Source organism: Saccopteryx bilineata, chromosome 4, assembly GCF_036850765.1.
Source record: "Saccopteryx bilineata isolate mSacBil1 chromosome 4, mSacBil1_pri_phased_curated, whole genome shotgun sequence".
Lineage (NCBI taxonomy): Eukaryota > Metazoa > Chordata > Mammalia > Chiroptera > Emballonuridae > Saccopteryx > Saccopteryx bilineata.
In genome coordinates, this window is record NC_089493.1 from 103,772,436 (window position 1) to 103,789,796 (window position 17,361).

A 17,361-nucleotide genomic window follows, 5' to 3' on the forward strand; every position below is an offset into this window, starting at 1 on the left:
TTGAACCTGGGACATCCATACGCCAGGCCGATTCTCTACTACTGAACCACCAGTCAGGGCCCCAACCCTGAATTCCGATGACACCGTTGACTGCTATGTACTTGTGGGCAAGTTCCACAACCTTCAAAACAGTATGAAAACTGAGTGAAATAATAAATTTAAAGGTTCTCAATAAATGTTAACTGTTTTCTCTATTATCACAAGTAGTAAATAGTGACAGAGAATGCATTAAGTAAGTATGCATTCAATAGCATGCTGTGATGAAATTTATGTTAGACTGGAAGAGCAAAAGACATTACAAGGGAGGCAGTAGGTAGAATGGTTACCATGGGATTCAGAGTCTGAGAGACTTGCATTCAAATCCCGACTGTAATCTATATAATTACATTTGTTTACTTAGGACAAATTGACGTAAACTCTTCAAGTCTTAGTTTGTTTATATAATAAATGAGAATGGTTTTAGGAGGGTAGTCAGCAAGGTCTCCCCAAGTATTTTATTTTTCTTTAATTCAATATGATTTTATTTAGCCATAATTGTCATGAGTATCTTGACACACATTGCCCAGTTCAAGAGGTCAGTACAGTTCAAAAGGGGGGAAGCAGATGGGCATTTCTCCTGTGTGCCCTGGCCGGGAATCGAACCTGGGACTTCCACATGCCAGGCTGATGCTCTACTGCTGAGCCAACCAGCCAGGGCCAAGAAGTGCAGTTTTATGTTGAGCCCTTGTCATATAGGTAAATTATTTTTGTCACTTTCTTGTAGGCATGCGTTGCTAGAGGCCAGGTAGACTAATAGAAGAAAACCACTGTTAAATGTCATAAAATTTGACAAGATGGCTAGTAAAGTCTCAATATAAACAGAAAGATTGGAGATTATAAAAATTTAGTTAAAAGATGAATCAAAATAACCAAAAAACAGTCAAGTGCAGTGTTACAGCTGATAACCCTGCCTAAGACCTTTTCATCAACTTGAAGATGATTCACATTAATTACAGAGTAACTTGGTATATCAGAGCTCTATGAAATCAGGGAACTAGTATGAGCATCATCTAGCAATAAAAAGAAAATCTGCTGCTATATTAGCTAATCTTCCAACTGTATATTACCTTTTGGTCTCATAGGTGTTGGCATGACCTTCTACCACCAGCTTCTTTGGATGTGTATGTGGAAAGGACATGGGACCTAGGATGGAACAGGACTACTTGCATATCCTCACTGCTTTTGTTGCTAGCTACTTACCTTTAGGCAGAGTAGTTTTCTGATTTTCAACTACTTAATATGAAGTGTGACATATGAAGACTTTGTATGTTCAAGGGTACAGCTAGTAAGTGGCTAATTTGTTTATAATAAATAATATACTGCTCACAAATATTAGAGGATATTTCATAATGAATATGAAGTGATAAAAAAGCATTTAGATTTTTTTTTTATATCTTTCTTTTTTTTTAAAAAATTTTTTTTTTTTATTCATTTTAGAGAGGAGAGGGAGAGACAGAGAGAGAGAGAGAGGAGAGACAGAGAGAGAGAAGGAGGGGAGGAGCTGGAAGCATCAACTCCCATATGTGCCTTGACCAGGCAAGCCCAGGGTTTCGAACCGGCGACCTCAGTATTTCCAGGTCGACGCTTTATCCACTGCGCCACCACAGGTCAGGCGCATTTAGATTTTTTTTATTAAACAAGAACATCAGAAAAGCAAATGACAAGTCAAAGGAAGTTGCTCAATTATGCAAAGGAGATGCAAACTCAGTTATCCTGACTGAGTAGCAAGTGACATATTGGTGGTGGTGGGGGTGTGAACAGAAGCACGTCAAACTGGATGGGAGAGCCACACATTGACTGTTCAGTAGGGTGTGTGGTCACCCAAGACTGCCAAAACACACTGACAGCGATGGGCATGGACAGGATCAGATTGTCCAGGAGTTCTTGTGGGATCCTCTGCCACTCTTGCTCCAAGGCAACTTCCAGCTCAAGAAGTGTGGGAGGCATGGACGGTTTGCCAGATGTCTTCCTTGTGCATCCCCAGCATGTTCAATGGGATTCAGGTCTGGAGAACCTGAAGGCCAGTCCATGCATTTGATTCCTGCCTCCTAAAGCATGTTGTTGACGAGATGCACACAGTGAGGCCTTGCATTATTGTCCATGAAAAGAAAGTTGTTTCCAACTGCTCCAGCATAGGGTACCACTATAGGGTGCAGGGCCTCATTTCGGTATCTGACAGCAGTCAACGATCTGTTTCTGATGACATGGAGGTCTGTACAACCACCAGTGCTGATGCCATCCCACACCGTGATTCCACCACCGAAGAAGTCCCTTTCTCTCATGAAACATGGATTCTCCCGTGTCCCTCATTCATGCCAAATTAGGACACGATGACTGTCAGGCTGCAGACTGAACCATGACTCATCAGAGAAGAGGACAGTTGACCACTCATCACGGGTCCAATGATGATGCTCATCAGCCCACCTTCTACAGGTTCTACAGTGTTCATCAGATAACGGAATGCATACCATTGGTCGCTGGGCATGCAGTCCAACATGGTGGAGCTGATTTCATATTGCTGGATGGATCTAGGGGCAGCAAGAAACTGTCCCTGCAGCTCTGTTGCATTGCTGTGCCTGTTCCATCTTGCCAATAAGGTCATCTCTTGCTGCTGTGGCAGATGGGCGACCCTGTCCTTGTCTTCTTCGTACTGTGCCAGTCTCTTGAAAGTGATTCCACAGTCTGCTAATCATGCTTTGAGTTGTTCCAAGTGCTGTTGCCACTGTTGTCTGTGTTTGACCAGCTTCAAGACATCCTATGGCTCTCCAGGCTTTGCATTCTGGCAAATCGTGTTGCAGGGGCATTGCAAGGGTGGAGAAATTCCAGGATATGCACTTTCAAGATCAGGGAATGTGCAGATATTCCATTCCTTTCAGCCTTTTGTATAGTGCATTTTCAGCAATAAAATCAAAGTTGATTTTGCATCTCATTTGCATAATTGAACAACTTTCTTTGACTTGTTTGCTTTTCTGGTGTTCTTATTTAATAGAAAAAAAGCCCAATGCTTCTTCTTTTTATCATTTCATATTCATTTTGAAATATCCCCTAATTTTTGTGAGCAGTGTATTTTACTGCACTAAATGTGCCTGGATGACCAAATATAGGTTGTATAGTTTTCTTTCAATATCTATTTACTTTTGACTGGTTAGCTATTTATAAAATTGTTTTGGCCATTATATAAACACATATTTTTGAACACTATCTATACTAAGCAAAGGAAATATGGTATTTAGTCAGGGAGTCATGATAGAGGCATAAGAAAGATAAACAGTCACATGGATAACATTTATTGTCAGATGTTGGGAGAGGTTAGTAGAGGGAAGGATTATGGAGAACTGGTCTGGAGGCTGCTGTGGAAAGGCATTTAGATGAGCCAAGAGGAGGCTTGAGTAGCTTTCTAAGTTCCTCAGCTGTACTTGCCTTATAGGATTGTTGTGAGGATTCAATGAAATACAAAATCTTTAAAGTATCTATGCAGTGCTGCATCATACAGAATGTAATGGCTCTTATTGTTACTCTTCTAGACTGAATATAGTGGTTTCTTCTGTCATCTTTCAAGTTTTTCCTTCCTAGATGCCTGACTAAATCTTTAATTCAGAGATAACACATAATTTTCCTATTAAATAACAACTGGTTACCTGGAACATAATGTTTAAAATATTCTGAGTCCACTTCTGATTTAGGCAGGAAAGAATGTGATCAATTAGTTATGCCAAGGCAGGTGTAAGGTGAGCTGGAGGCCAGGGACGGTGGTGTATGGATGGTTGGAATAACAGTATGTAAAGCAAGTATTTATCATCTTTACCTAAAGTCCCATTATTGACTGTCTTTTTTGTAACCTTTCTTTCACTTCTTTCTCTTAAACTCTACAATATAAAGTGGCAAGTATTCAGAAGTAGGATGCCAAGTTTATGCTTATAGTTACTCAATAAATATTTTCTGAGTGATTAACTAGAGAAGAAAATGTTAGCCTCAGAGTAGAGAAGAATCTGAGATCTGATCCCTGCTGCAAAATATCCCTTATACATTCTCTCATTTATATTCTAGTGAGCAGTTTCCATTTAAAAATACTTTTATCCTCTACAACGCTTTTATTTCTCGATGTGGTTTATTTGTATTGGGTTCTTTTCCAAATGGAAACCACCCACACAAGACAGTGAGAATCTTGATTTGGGAAGAGATGGGCTGGAAAAGAAAAGGGCAGATTTTTATTGAGAAATAAGTTGTATTTTAAGAAATGTATGTCTGAATGGCTTTCAGCTTCAAGATGGGTAAGTGCCAGGGATGAAGTAGTAGGGTTTCAGGCTGGTACAAAAAGGAAAAGTGCGGTGAAGATAAGTGAAGTTTTAATATTAAAAGAGTGACAGGTGTACACCTTTAAAAACACTGAAGAATTTCCACAACAGTCTTACTGCTCCCTTCTCTAATATTCTACATCCCCCTCCTTTTTACTTCTAGATACAGTACTATAATATTGCTCCGGGTTGTCCAGGTTGGCACTTGCTTTGACCCATTTCATTCCCCATCTCTACTCACCTTCCCTCTGAATCCTTCTTTCCGTCTAGGTGAACAAGTAGGGCATACTGAACCTTTCCTGGGTACTATTAATAGGTGGAACTATGTTGTCTCAACCTGCCATTGCTGTTCTCCTGAAAGAACAGTAGTGGATGCAGCTCCTTTCTTACATCTCATTTCTGATAAGAAAGGATCTGGGTTTCAGAAAGAAAGGAAGGAATAAGAAAGTGGATGGTGAGAAAGTGAAATTATAAAATTTACACTGGAAATTATAAAATTATAAAATATAGAAATTATAAAATTTCTATATTTTAAAAGTTCTTCACCTTGGAGTGTTTTCTCAGTATGTGGATAAAGGCTTGTTTTTATAAAACTGTTTTTTAAAAATATTTATTCATTTTTTTAGAGAAGAGAGGGAGAGACAGAGAGAGAGAGAGAGAGAGAGAGAGGAGAGGCAGAGAGAGAGAAGGGGGGAGGAGCTGGAAGCATCAACTCTCATATGTGCCTTGACCAGGCAAGCCCAGGGTTTCGAACCGGCGACCTCAGCATTTCCAGGTCGACGCTTTATCCACTGCGCCACCACAGGTCTGACTATAAAACTGTTTTTACTTACTTTATGTTTAAATATTCTTTAAAATTCATGAAGCAAGATTGTATATGCTTGACTGCAGTCTCTATCCTCATTTTAAAAAATAGATTTAATGTCTCTAGTTATATGATTTTAATTTATAATTTTAAAAGACATATTTCTGAACCTTGATTCAACTATATTTAAAACTCTTCTTTTAGTTTTGGAGCCAGGAAACAGAGTAGAAGGTACAGAGATTTTTTAGGCTTACTACAAATACCAAGTTAATGATAATGTTGACTGCCTAGCTGATTCATTAACAATGGGATCTCTACGAAAAGATCTGATTCTAAATCAGAGTTATCTTTGGAATATTTAATAATGTCAACTTGAATAGAAATATTTAAAGAAGACTTTCTTATGCCTGTTGCCTTTTTACCTAGCTTTTCAGTTTGACATGGTCACAGTATCTATTCTAGCTTTATAATTACTTTATAATATAGTCTTTTTTATTACGCTACTGTTTGAAATATACTGATGACATACAATTCATTAATTAAATTCACACCTGTTAGGAACAATAAGTCTTTATTGTAATAGATTGAGGAGGATGCAGCGGTGTCATTCATTCTGTGAGTGGCATTGTGGCAATAGAAATAGTTTGACTTACAGTAAGAATGCTTCATGCTTCAGTATGAGCTATCACAGAAATACAGTGAAGTAGGAAAATGATCTGTGTCATGATAACTTCAGCTAATGGTGTGGTCTTCAAAAAGCTATTACTCACAATGCAGTGGATTCCAAAGTTTCTAGGTGAACTTTCAACTATTAGTACTTTGTTACTAAGTAGTACTTTGTTATTAAGTAGTACTTTTTCTTTTATGTGGAGGAATTACTGTATACATTTTTAAAAATAAAACTGAGGAAAAGAAACTAATTTATATCTGAAATCATGAGTTGTCATTTACTATTTCCCTATTAATTTAAAAGTATGTCTTCAGTTTATACCAACATTTAATTCTGATAATTTTATTATTTAAAGTAAGATGCTTTTAATTTTTAGTAAACTATTAATTTGTTTACTTAGGAGAAGATAATGGAAAATGTGCCTTTAACTTTTTATTTTCTGTGTATGTTTAGGAGTTTCAGTGTATACTTTTCTCTGTTAAATTCTGAAGAAACACTTATAACAACATGGTGATGAATATGTTTATATTGCTGAGCTTTCTGTTTATAATTTTAAAAAAATATTGTATTTATTGATTTTATGGAGAAAGGAGGGGAAGTGGGGTGGAGCAAGAAGTATCAACTGATAGTTGCTGCACTTATTCATTGATTGCTTCTTCTATGTGCCTTGACCAGCCCAGCCTGGGGTTTCGAACCAGTGACTTAAGCATTCCAGGTTGATGCTTTATCCACTGTGCTACCACAGGACAGGCTGTTTATAATTTATTGTTCATTAAACTACAAAAAAATTTTAAAGTACACATTTTATTTTTTTCGGGATTGGGATTTAACAAAGATTGTTCCTTTACAGTGTCAGATATTTTGATTTTCAGATTTGTAAAAAGACTGTTGACTGTCCCAGTGTTTTAGTCTGTTCAGGCTGCTTTAACAAAAATACCATACACTGGTGGCTTAAACCACAAACATTTTCTACAGTTATGGAAGCTGAGAAGTCCAAGATCAAGGTGCCAGCGAAGTTGATATCTGAAGACCTGATTTCTGATTTATAGGCAGCCAACTTCTAGCTGCGTCCTCTTATGACAAAAGGGGCTAGAGAGCACTTTGGAGTCTGTTTTATAAGAGCACTTATTCCATTCATGACAGCTCTACCCTCATGACCTAATCACTTCCCATAGACTTCACCTTCCAGTTCCATGACATTGGGGATTGGGACTTTAACATAATTTTTATTTGTTGTTGTTTGAGGGCACAACACTCAGTTTATAACACTGAGTTTCAACTTTCAGTTTTAGTTTAAACTTCAAGTCATATTTTCTACAAACTCCTTAGATCATCTATTTCAAGTGGAAGAGTAAGAGAATAGATGATATACATATTCTATTTTATTTTGGTGTAACTTTTTCCATGTTACATTAAAAATAAGATGAGGCTACCATTGCTACTGCAGGTTTTAGCCAATGCACTAAAACAAGAAAAAGAAGTAATGGTTATTAATAGAGGAAAGGAAAAGACAAAATTGTAATTAATTCCATGTAATATGTTGGTCTGTCTAGAAAATTCAAAAGAAATAATAAAAAAACTATTAAAAAGGAGTTTTGGCAGATATCTTGGGTGATATAAGATCACTGTATAAAAATCAGCAGTTTTCCATTTCTAGTTCTGGTGGCGTGGCGGACCAGATGTTCAGAAAAACTTTCTGTAACAGCATGCCTTATAATATTACATAAAATATTAGCAAAAGTTAATTTTCAGAGCTGGCTAGGTAGCCCAGTTGGTTAGAGAGTCATCCCAATATGCCAAGGTTCTGGGTTTGATCCCTGCCTGGTCAGGGCACATACAAGAATCAACCAATGAATGCATGAATGGGAGGAATAACAAATCTATGTTTCTCTCCCCACTTTCTCTCTCTAAAATGAATAAGTAAAAATTTTTAAAAGCTTTAAAAATTATTTTTTTTGATGCATAACTGAGGTAGTAGGAAAGGCAGGGAATTTCTTAGAACTTAGACATAACAAGACTGTGTAAACTAATTGGTGTAGATGTGCACTGGAATTGAAGTTTACTATTACTTGCTGATTGTTGGGGGCTTCGGGCCTACATTTTATTCCTTTGTATGAAGGAATGGAGACAAAGTTTGATGCTTAAGGAGGGTGGAAAATTCAGTGGAAAATCACCATGTAAAAGCTTGGACACCCAAAAGATTATATTCTTAATAATAACTGATCAATGAAATAAATCTTTCTTACATTGGTAATTATTGGGGATATGTGCTGGATATGTCCCATGCTCTGGGTAGAATGGAAGGAAATGAACAGATATAATAACAAAAAGTTAGATGTGACTACAGAGGAAGTTAACTGGAATGTAGATGAATAGAAAATGTAATATAGTACATGAAGAAGAGCTGGAAAAAAAATGAAAATATGAGAGGCATGGAGGATAGCATCAGAAGGTCAAACTTAGGTTTAATTAGAATTCTAGAAAGAAAAAAATGGAGAAAATATGGTAGAGGTAATATTTAAAGAGATAACGGCTGAGAATTTTCCAAGATAGAACAGCAATACTATATGAATTGGCCTAGGAGGGAGAATGAATGGATTTGAAGAATTCAAAGGAAAATAAGGCAAAGGTATTGATTCATTTTTCTCATATTTGTTTAAATTACTGGGTAGTCATTATAAGAATAGAAATAGATTGTATGATTTGTATTCTAAAAATGGGAAAAATGTTATGAGGAGAAGAATCTCAATCAAAATATAAGGCTACCAAAAACAAAGTGAGATGAAAGAAAGCACAAAATAGAATAGTAAATATGAATCTAAATATCTCAGCAATATAAATATATATTATACAACTCTAAAGTTAAAATAATAATATTGTAAGCTAAAACAAAAAAAATAAAAGCAAAATTTAAATAATTTAATGCTATTTACAACAGATATCTAAAACAAAAAAATATACATGGGTTAAAAGTTAAGGGAATAGAAAAGACAGATTAGGCAAAATGAAAGAGGTTGTAATTATTAATATCGGACAAAATAGACTTTAAAGCAAAAGTATTACTGAAGGTAAAGAATTACTACTTATAAACAAGCTTATCCTAATGACCATATACTGGGGTGGAAAAAAAGTAGGTTTACAATTGTTTGTATGGAAAAGTATATAATATAAAAATAAACTGTGTTTTGTATACTCATAACTGTAAACCTACTTTTGCCCATCCCTATATAGAAATTCTTTTCAAGCACATGTAGAACATTTATGACAATTGACTATATACTAGGCAACGAAGCAAGGTTCCATGAAGTTCAAAGATTGGTATCATTCAGACATAATTAATTTAGGTTTATTGCAAAATGATAACTAAAAACATCTACCCATCTGAAAATTAAAAACAATTCCTAGATAACTCATGGTTGAATGAAAGAAATAATAATGGAAATGAAAACATGGGATAAAGCTAAAATGATATTTAGAATTATAGGAATAATCAAATATATTTTATAAAGAAAGAAGACTGAACATAAATGAGATATTTATTTATCTTAGGTTAGAACAATGCAGTAAACCCAAAGAAACTAAAAAGAAGGATGTGGTTAAGAGGAGAAATTAATGAATTTGAAACAAATACAGTAGAGAGGACTAACAAAACCAACAATTGGTTTTTGAAAGATGAATAAATTAGATAAATGCCCACAAGGTAAAGTTTAAAAAAAAAATGAGGGAAGGTCTGTAAATGAATTGGAAATAAAAAAGGGACTTGACAGATGGCAATCATGGATTTCAAATATAGGAAATGTTTGGGCAACTTTATGCAATACATTTGAAAATTTTGTTTAAGGCAATTTCTAGAAAAAATACATATCACCAAAACAAATTTTATAAGAAATAGAAAATCTACATTCTTCCATACCTAGTAAAGAAATAGAATCAGTAGTTAAAAACCTTAGCTCAGAAATAGCAAGCCATTACTCAAGAAACTATAATTGTAGTTTTAAACAAACTTATTCATGGAGTAGAAAAATGTATAATTCTTCCCAACTTATTTTATGAGACTAGTAAAACCTTAGAAGGATAGAATGAAAGGGAAAATTACAGGTCACTCTTCCTAGTTAATATATGTAAAAAATCTTAAGAAAATATTAGGGCCTTGACCTGTGGTGGCGCAGTGGGTAAAGCGTTGACCTGGAATGCTGAGGTTGCTGGTTCAAAACCCCGGGCTTGCCAAGTCAAGGCACATATGGGAGTTGATGCTTTCTGCTCCTTCCTCCTTTTTTCTCTCTGTCTCTCTCTCTATCTCCTCTAAAATGAATAAATAAAATCTATAAAAAAAACAAACAAACAAAGAAAATATTAGGAAATGCCAAGGTCCAGCCCCGGGGGAATCCATGGGTCCCACAGGAAGAGACGGCGTCAGCACGAAACGATTGAGAGAGCCGAATTCTTTAGCATTCACTGCCAGGCATCTCCACCAATGGCTAGTACAGCTTAATTTTTATACACACACACTAAGTTACAATCACATGGTATACAGAATGCATTGATTAATAATTGTTTTTGTTTCACTATGGTTACATATCTCTAGGCAATGGTCAGGTGATAAGTCATTCTAAGTACAGTTATACAGTAACTTGAATACAGCAACAACAGTTTTTGTACAAGCGTCTAAAAGGTCAGTATTGATTAACTCTACCTAATGTCCTATTGTCTAGTCAAATTTTATTTGTCTACTATATTCATATACCAGTTAAGTTCTTACTTTATTTTTCTTAGAGTGTTCCACCACCTGCAGGTCAAGTATGCAAGAGGAAAGGAAAGATTTTCTATTCTATTATATGAAAAGGCTAGGAAGGTAAAGTAATGGATCAGGTGAAGGCTGAAAGGTGCTTTTGTGTATAGTTACTGTTTCCTACCTATTCATATGTCACAATCTATTTTTTCCTAATATGATTTATAGGAGAGAATTTTCTGCAGCTTTAGCCCTTTTTGGAGGATATCATAGCCAGCCTCCCATGTCTGTGGGCCCAGGCAAGGGGGTTTATAGGCTTTTCTGTGGAATTCACACCCTCTGTCTTATTTCCAGAGAAATTACTACGAATCTGCAAGGAAAGCACGGTGCTATTATCCCTGTGCCATAAATGATAGCACACACACCCAGAAAAGGGGGATAAAAAACCAAATTAATTCCTGACCTGTGAAGGCGCAGTGGGATAAAGCGTCGACCTGGAACATTGAGGTTGCCAGTTCAAAACTTTGGGCTTGCCTGGTCAAGGCATATATGGGAGTTGATGCTTCCTGCTCCTCCCCCTTCTCTCTCTCTCTCTCTCTCTCTCTCTCTCTCTCTCTCTCTCCCCCCCCCTCTCTAAAAATCAATAAATAAAATATTTTTTTAAAAAACCAAATTAATTCAAAAAGTTAAAGGGGGAAGTATTGTTGCACCTTTTCTTTGCTGTGACTGTGTCAACCAGCAGTTGTTGATCTTCTTTGCTGTGACTATGTCAACCAGCAGCTGTTGATCGGCTTCCGACAAGGAAACCAAGTCCAGCGCTGTATAAACCAATTATGTTGTGATTAAATTGGGTTTAATCCAGGGAAGCAAGTTTGACTTAATGATAGAAAACATTTGTATACTTTTAAAATTCTGAAAGAAAAGGAAAAAAAAAGAAATAGGGAGAACTAATTAGATGAATTTGTGTGTGCACATATGTGTGCAAATAATCATGTATACACATACTAGATAAGCATGTATATGTAATTTTATGTATCCATCAAGAAAATTGATGGACAAGAGTAGTTACTGAGGCTATTTTAAAAACATATTTGAAAATGGTAGATGAATTGTTCTTTTTTTTTTCTTTTTCCAAGTGAGAGGTGGGGAGATAGAAAGACAGATTTCCGCATGCACCGCAACTGGGATCCACCCGGCAACCCTTGTCTGGGCCGATGCTCTGCCCATCTTGGGCCATGCTCACAACCAAGCTATTTTTAGAACTTGAGGTGAAGGCTCCATGGAGCTATCCTCAGTACCTGGGGCTGATGCACTTGAACTATTAGAGCCATGGCTGCGGGAGGAGAAGAGAGAGAAAGATAGAAGGGGAAGGGAAGGGGTGGAGAAGCAGATGGTCACTTCTCCTGTGTGTCCAGACTAGGAATGAAACCCAGGACATTCACATGCCAGGCTGATGCTCTACCACTGAACCAACTGGCCAGGGCTGATGAATTCTTCTTAACAAAACAATATCTCAACTATTTTAAGATATTACATCCATTAGAAGTATTAGTTTTGTGCTTGGTAAATGTTTAAACTGTTGCAACTTGAGTTGAATTAGCCAGAGGTTAAAAGAGCAGCAGTTTGAGTACTCTATTTTTATTTTATTTTATTTTTATTCTTTAGAGAGAAAGGGAGAGAAAGAGAGAGAGAGAGAAAGAGAAACATCAGGCCTGATCTGTGGTGGCGCAGTGGATAAAGCATTGACCTGGAGCCCTGAGGTCACCAGTTCAAAACCTTGCACTTATCTGGTCAAGACACTTATGGAGAGTTGATGCTTCCTGCTCCCCCCCCCTTTTCTCTCATCTCTTTCTAAAATGAATAAATAAAAAAATCTAAAAAAAAAGAGAAACAATTAATTTGTTGTTCTACTTATTTGTGCATTCATTGGTTTATTGTTATGTACCCTGACTGGGGATCCAACCCTCAACCTTGGCATATCGGGACGACACTAACCAACTGAGCTACCCTGGCAGGGCTGTTTGTATTTTTAATTTGATATTATTTGATGAAAAAACAAGTCAGTATGTTTATGTATAAAGACTTTTATAAAAGTGAGATTTATTTATTTATTTTTATTTCAGGCAACCTAATGAGGCCTCTTTTGAATTACGGTATTGCTTGGTGAGCATATCTTTTTTACTTTATGTTACTTTTCAGAATACTATTGATTAATTTATGTAAATTAGTTGCAATTTTGGCTTACTGTTGTAGTATGTCCATGGGCTTCCTGGTTGAAGAGACTGCACCAGTTGTTTGGAGAGGCCTTATGGTAATGTCAGCTGTTGAGAAACTATTGAGGCAGGTAAGAAAATTGCATTAAGTATCATTTTATTATTGGCACTCTGTGGTTAATGCAGTTGCTGATTGGAGAGATGTTAAAATGTGCATTTAGATTTCGCAAAAGAATCCAGCTGATAAACTGAATGTATCATGAGTTATGTGGCGCCAAGACCAAATTTCACTGTCATGTGATTTAATCTCTCCCATTACATATGAGTATTGAAAATCCAGTGTCTTATTTTATACTGTCCTGTTGCTCTGTTGAGTCTTCAGTAAGATGGGGAAATCTATTTTATAAGTAATCAGCCTTTTTTAGATTTATGGTTAATCTCATTTTGGCCAATATGAGTTATAAGGGCAGTGTAGAAAATTATTCAAATGTAGAAAATATTATATAAATTATAGATCTTTAGAACAAAATAAAAATTTGTTTTACTCTGAGTACATATGGCTATATATTTGTTTATATAATATTTGTCCAATCAACTGTAATTTATCCTTAAGGAAGAGAACAGTTGATTGGATAATCTAAATATCAGATGGGCTATATGTTATTTATATGAATAAATTTTATTTTTTTCTTAGTAACTGTGACTTTATAGTTAGTTATATTCTAAAAAAATATGATAAGTAATTTGGATTTTCTCCACCAGTTTATAGCAATTACCTCTTTATTCGGATTTTACTTTGGGCAGATACTATGCTATAGGTCGACAATTCTAGTCATATATATTTCTATTTATGTATTCAAATATATATAATTATTTCTAGTTGTGAATGTAAGTAGATGAAATATGTCAAATTCTGAAACTCTTCTTTTTTATTGTAACATTTTGTCTTCCACTGTTTGAGTTCGGATAAATGTGCCCTTCTGTCTCTGATCCCACAGTCATTGTCTTTTCCTAGTGCATTTGCTGTATTTAAGTCTTTTGGCTGCCTCTTCTCTTTTACACTAAGTTCACAGAGTAGGTTATTTTGGTTTTACTCTCAGAAATACCCTTGCTTTGCCAGTTCCTTGTTGACCTTGATTTGTGTGGGTTAACTCAACCTCTTTTGGTTGTTATTGTTGTTTTAGGAAATTCTAAGCCAATCTTTATTCAATTTATAGTTAAAGTTAGAGTCAATAGAAATTTGGAAACATCAAAAGGATAATTATGATTTTGTTGTGAGAATTAACTATGAATTTTCCCCTTCTATATTAGTGTTACAATTCTCAACAGGAAATGATTCAGAATTCCTCCCAAGCCTTTATTTGTTTTTTATTTATTTATTTTTAAGTGAGAGAGAGAGGGGCCAACAGACAGGAACAGATAGGCAGAAAGGGAGAGAAATGAGAACATCAGCTCATAATGCAGCACTTCAGTTGTTCATTGATTGCTTTCTCATATGTGCCTTGATCTGGAGGCTCCATCCGAGCTAGTGACCCCTTGCTCAAACCAGAGACCTTGAACTCAAGCCAGCCACCTTGGGATTCAAGCAGGTGACCATGGGGTTATGTCTATGATCCTACGCTCAATCAAGCCAGTGACCCACACTCAAGGTAGTGAGCTTGTGATCAAGCCCAGTGACCTCGTGCTTGAGCCCGGTGACCTCGTGCTTGAGCCTGGTGACATTGTGCTCAAGCCTAGTGACGTTGGGGTTTTGAACCTGGGTCCTCAGTGTCCCAGGCCAACGCTGTATCCACTGTGCCACCGCCTAGTCAGGCCCATGCCCTTATTTATGGGTGACCACATAAGACAGAAATACTTCAGCTTTCCACAGTGATCAGAGACTTAATGACTCAGGTCAGTGATAAGAGACACTGAGATACAGGTGAGCCTTCTAGCCCAGGATGCAGGATCCCCATTTCCCCATAGCCTGTCTGCAGCAAGATGTGTTCAAGTTCTTGCCTTTCTACCTGTCTGTGTCCTTTTTAAAGTCTTAGGGATAATTTCAGTGTGGCGATTGCTGGGGTGGGGGAATGGGGGTTGGAGGAGGGCATAGAGAGGATGAATGGTGATGGACAAAGATGTGTTGGGGAGTTGAATACGCAATACTGTGTATGGATGTGTGTTGTAGAGTTGGGCACCTGAATTCTGTATAATTTTGTTAACCAGTGTCACCTCAATAAAATTCATTTAAAATAAAAAAAAATAAAGGCAGAATCAGATATTTAAATAAAATAAAATAAGTGATTATAACACCATGAATAATTTTAAAAAATTTAAATCTCAGGGATTTATTTATTTATTTAAATTAAGTGAGAGATCGCCTGACCAGGCGGTGGCGCAGTGGATAGAGCGTCGGACTGGGATGCGGAAGTACCCAGGTTCGAGACCCCAGAGGTCGCGCGCGGGCTCATCTGGCTTGAGCAAAGAGCTCGCCAGCTTGGACCCAAGGTCGCTGGCTCCAGCAGGGGGTTACTCGGTCTGCTGAAGGCCTGTGGTCAAGGCACGTGTGAGAAAGCAATCAATGAACAACTAAGAAGTCGCAAGGCGCAACGAGAAACTGATGATTGATGCTTCTCATCTCTCTCTGTTCCTGTCTGTCTGTCCCTGTCTATCTCTGCCTCTAAAAAAAAAAAAAAAAAAAAAAAAAGAAAACCTTAAATTAAGTGAGAGACAGGAGGCAGAGACAGACTCCTGCATGTGCCCGGAATGGTATCCACCTGGCAAGCTCACTACAGGGCGATGTTCTGCCCATCTGGGGCCTTTGCTCTGTAGCTCAGCAACTGAGCTATTTCAGCACCTAAGGCAAGGCCATGGAGCCATCCTCAGCACTTGGGGCCAAATTGCTCAAACTATTTATGCCATGGCTGTGGGAGGGGAGGAGAGAGAGAGAGAGAAGGGGGAGGGTTGGAGAAGCAGATGGTCAGTTCTCCTGTGTGCCCTGACTGGGAATCGAGCTTGGGACTTCCACACGCCAGGCTGATGCTTTACCACTGAGCCAACTGGCCAGGGCCATCAGGAACCCTTTTAAATTTCAAATTCCAACAGGTGACAAAAGCAACTTTGCAAATCAGCCCATGAGGATGGAAGAGAGAGAGCATGTGCATGTGCCCTCAGGAGAGGGGCAAAGGGAGTTTCCCACAGAATGAGTGAGATTAAACCTGGCAGTGCAAGTTAATCAGTTGGTCAAAAGGTTGTGCTCAAAGATCAAACTCATATTTAGTACCTGCTTTTATAAATGAGGAAACTGGCCCTGGCTGGGTAGCTCAGTTGATCTGGGCACATATAAGAATCAACCAATGAATGCAACAAATCAGTTTCTCTCTCTCTCTCTCTCTCTTTCTCTCTCTCTCTCCCTGTTTCCCTTCCTCTCTCTCTAAAATCAATCAATAAAAAACCCACCACAGCAGATATAAATGAAGAAACTGTTTTGAGACCAGAGGTGAAAGGATCAGAAGTCTGAAGTAGCCAGTTATTTATCTTTTCTTTCTTTCTTTCTTTCTTTCTTTCTTTCTTTCTTTCTTTCTTTCTTTCTTTCTTTCTTTCTTTCTTTCTTTCTTTCTTTCTTTCTTTCTTTCATTTCTTTTTTCTTTTCTTTTCTTTTCTTTCTCTCTCTCTCTCTCTCTATTTGTGTTTTGGTGGAGTGTTGGGAAGTCAGGAGGGGCAGGATCCCAATTCCATGTTCTCAATCAATGTCTTGCCATAACCCAGCCTCTTTTCTGTACTGCAAATATTGTCAGAGCATATAGAATAATTGTGTTAATTGCCAGAATTATAAAATTTTTAATTTCCCAATTCAGCAATGGTCACCTGATTTTATTCATTATTATTCTCAATATTTAGCAAATGCTCAGTTTAAAAATATTTATGGAATTTGATAGTCTGGCAGAGGACCTACTAGAGATTTAGAACTTTGGCTGTCTGAATATAAATTATATAAAAGTCACAGATTACTCTGATAAGTGCTGAACATACATATTTAGCAAACATATTATAAAATATCAGTATGAAAGATGGGGTGAGAAAATGGATCCATAACTCATTTTATTGGAATCATCTAGGACTTTAAGATATTAGATTGCATATTTACCTTACAGTCTTTTTATAAGGTCACTTCTATCATCTGTGCCTTTTTTTTTTTTTTTTGTATTTATTTTTAATGGGGTGACATCAGCAAATCAAGATACATATATTCAAAGATAATATGTCCAGGTTATCTTAAAGTTCAGTTATGTTGCATACCCATCACCCAAAGTCAGATTGTCCTGTCACCCTCTATCTAGTTCTCTTTGTGCCCCTCCCCCTCCCCCTTCCCTCTCCCTCTCCCCCCTCCCCCCGTAACCACCACACTCTTATCAATGTCTCTTGGTCTCACTTTTATGTCCCATCTACGTATGGAAAAATGCAGTTCCTGGTTTTTTCTGATTTACTTATTTCACTCCGTATAATGTTGTCAAGATCCCACCATTTTGCTATAAATGATCCGATGTCATCATTTCTTATGGCTGAGTAGTATTCCATAGTGTATATGTGCCACATCTTCTTTATCCAGTCATCTATTGATGGGCTTTTTG

The 17,361-nt window shown here is 37.0% G+C and overlaps 1 protein-coding gene across 1 annotated transcript in view; it reads left to right on the forward strand.

Moving 5' to 3' along the window:
- NUBPL (NUBP iron-sulfur cluster assembly factor, mitochondrial) overlaps nucleotides 1-17,361 on the forward strand; it is a 267,584-nt gene that overhangs the window by 82,770 nt on the left and 167,453 nt on the right. The window contains exons 5-6 of the mRNA XM_066277680.1: nucleotides 12,662-12,701; nucleotides 12,792-12,882. Of these exons, the coding sequence (XP_066133777.1) occupies nucleotides 12,662-12,701; nucleotides 12,792-12,882 (131 nt within the window). The remainder of the gene's footprint in view (nucleotides 1-12,661; nucleotides 12,702-12,791; nucleotides 12,883-17,361) is intronic.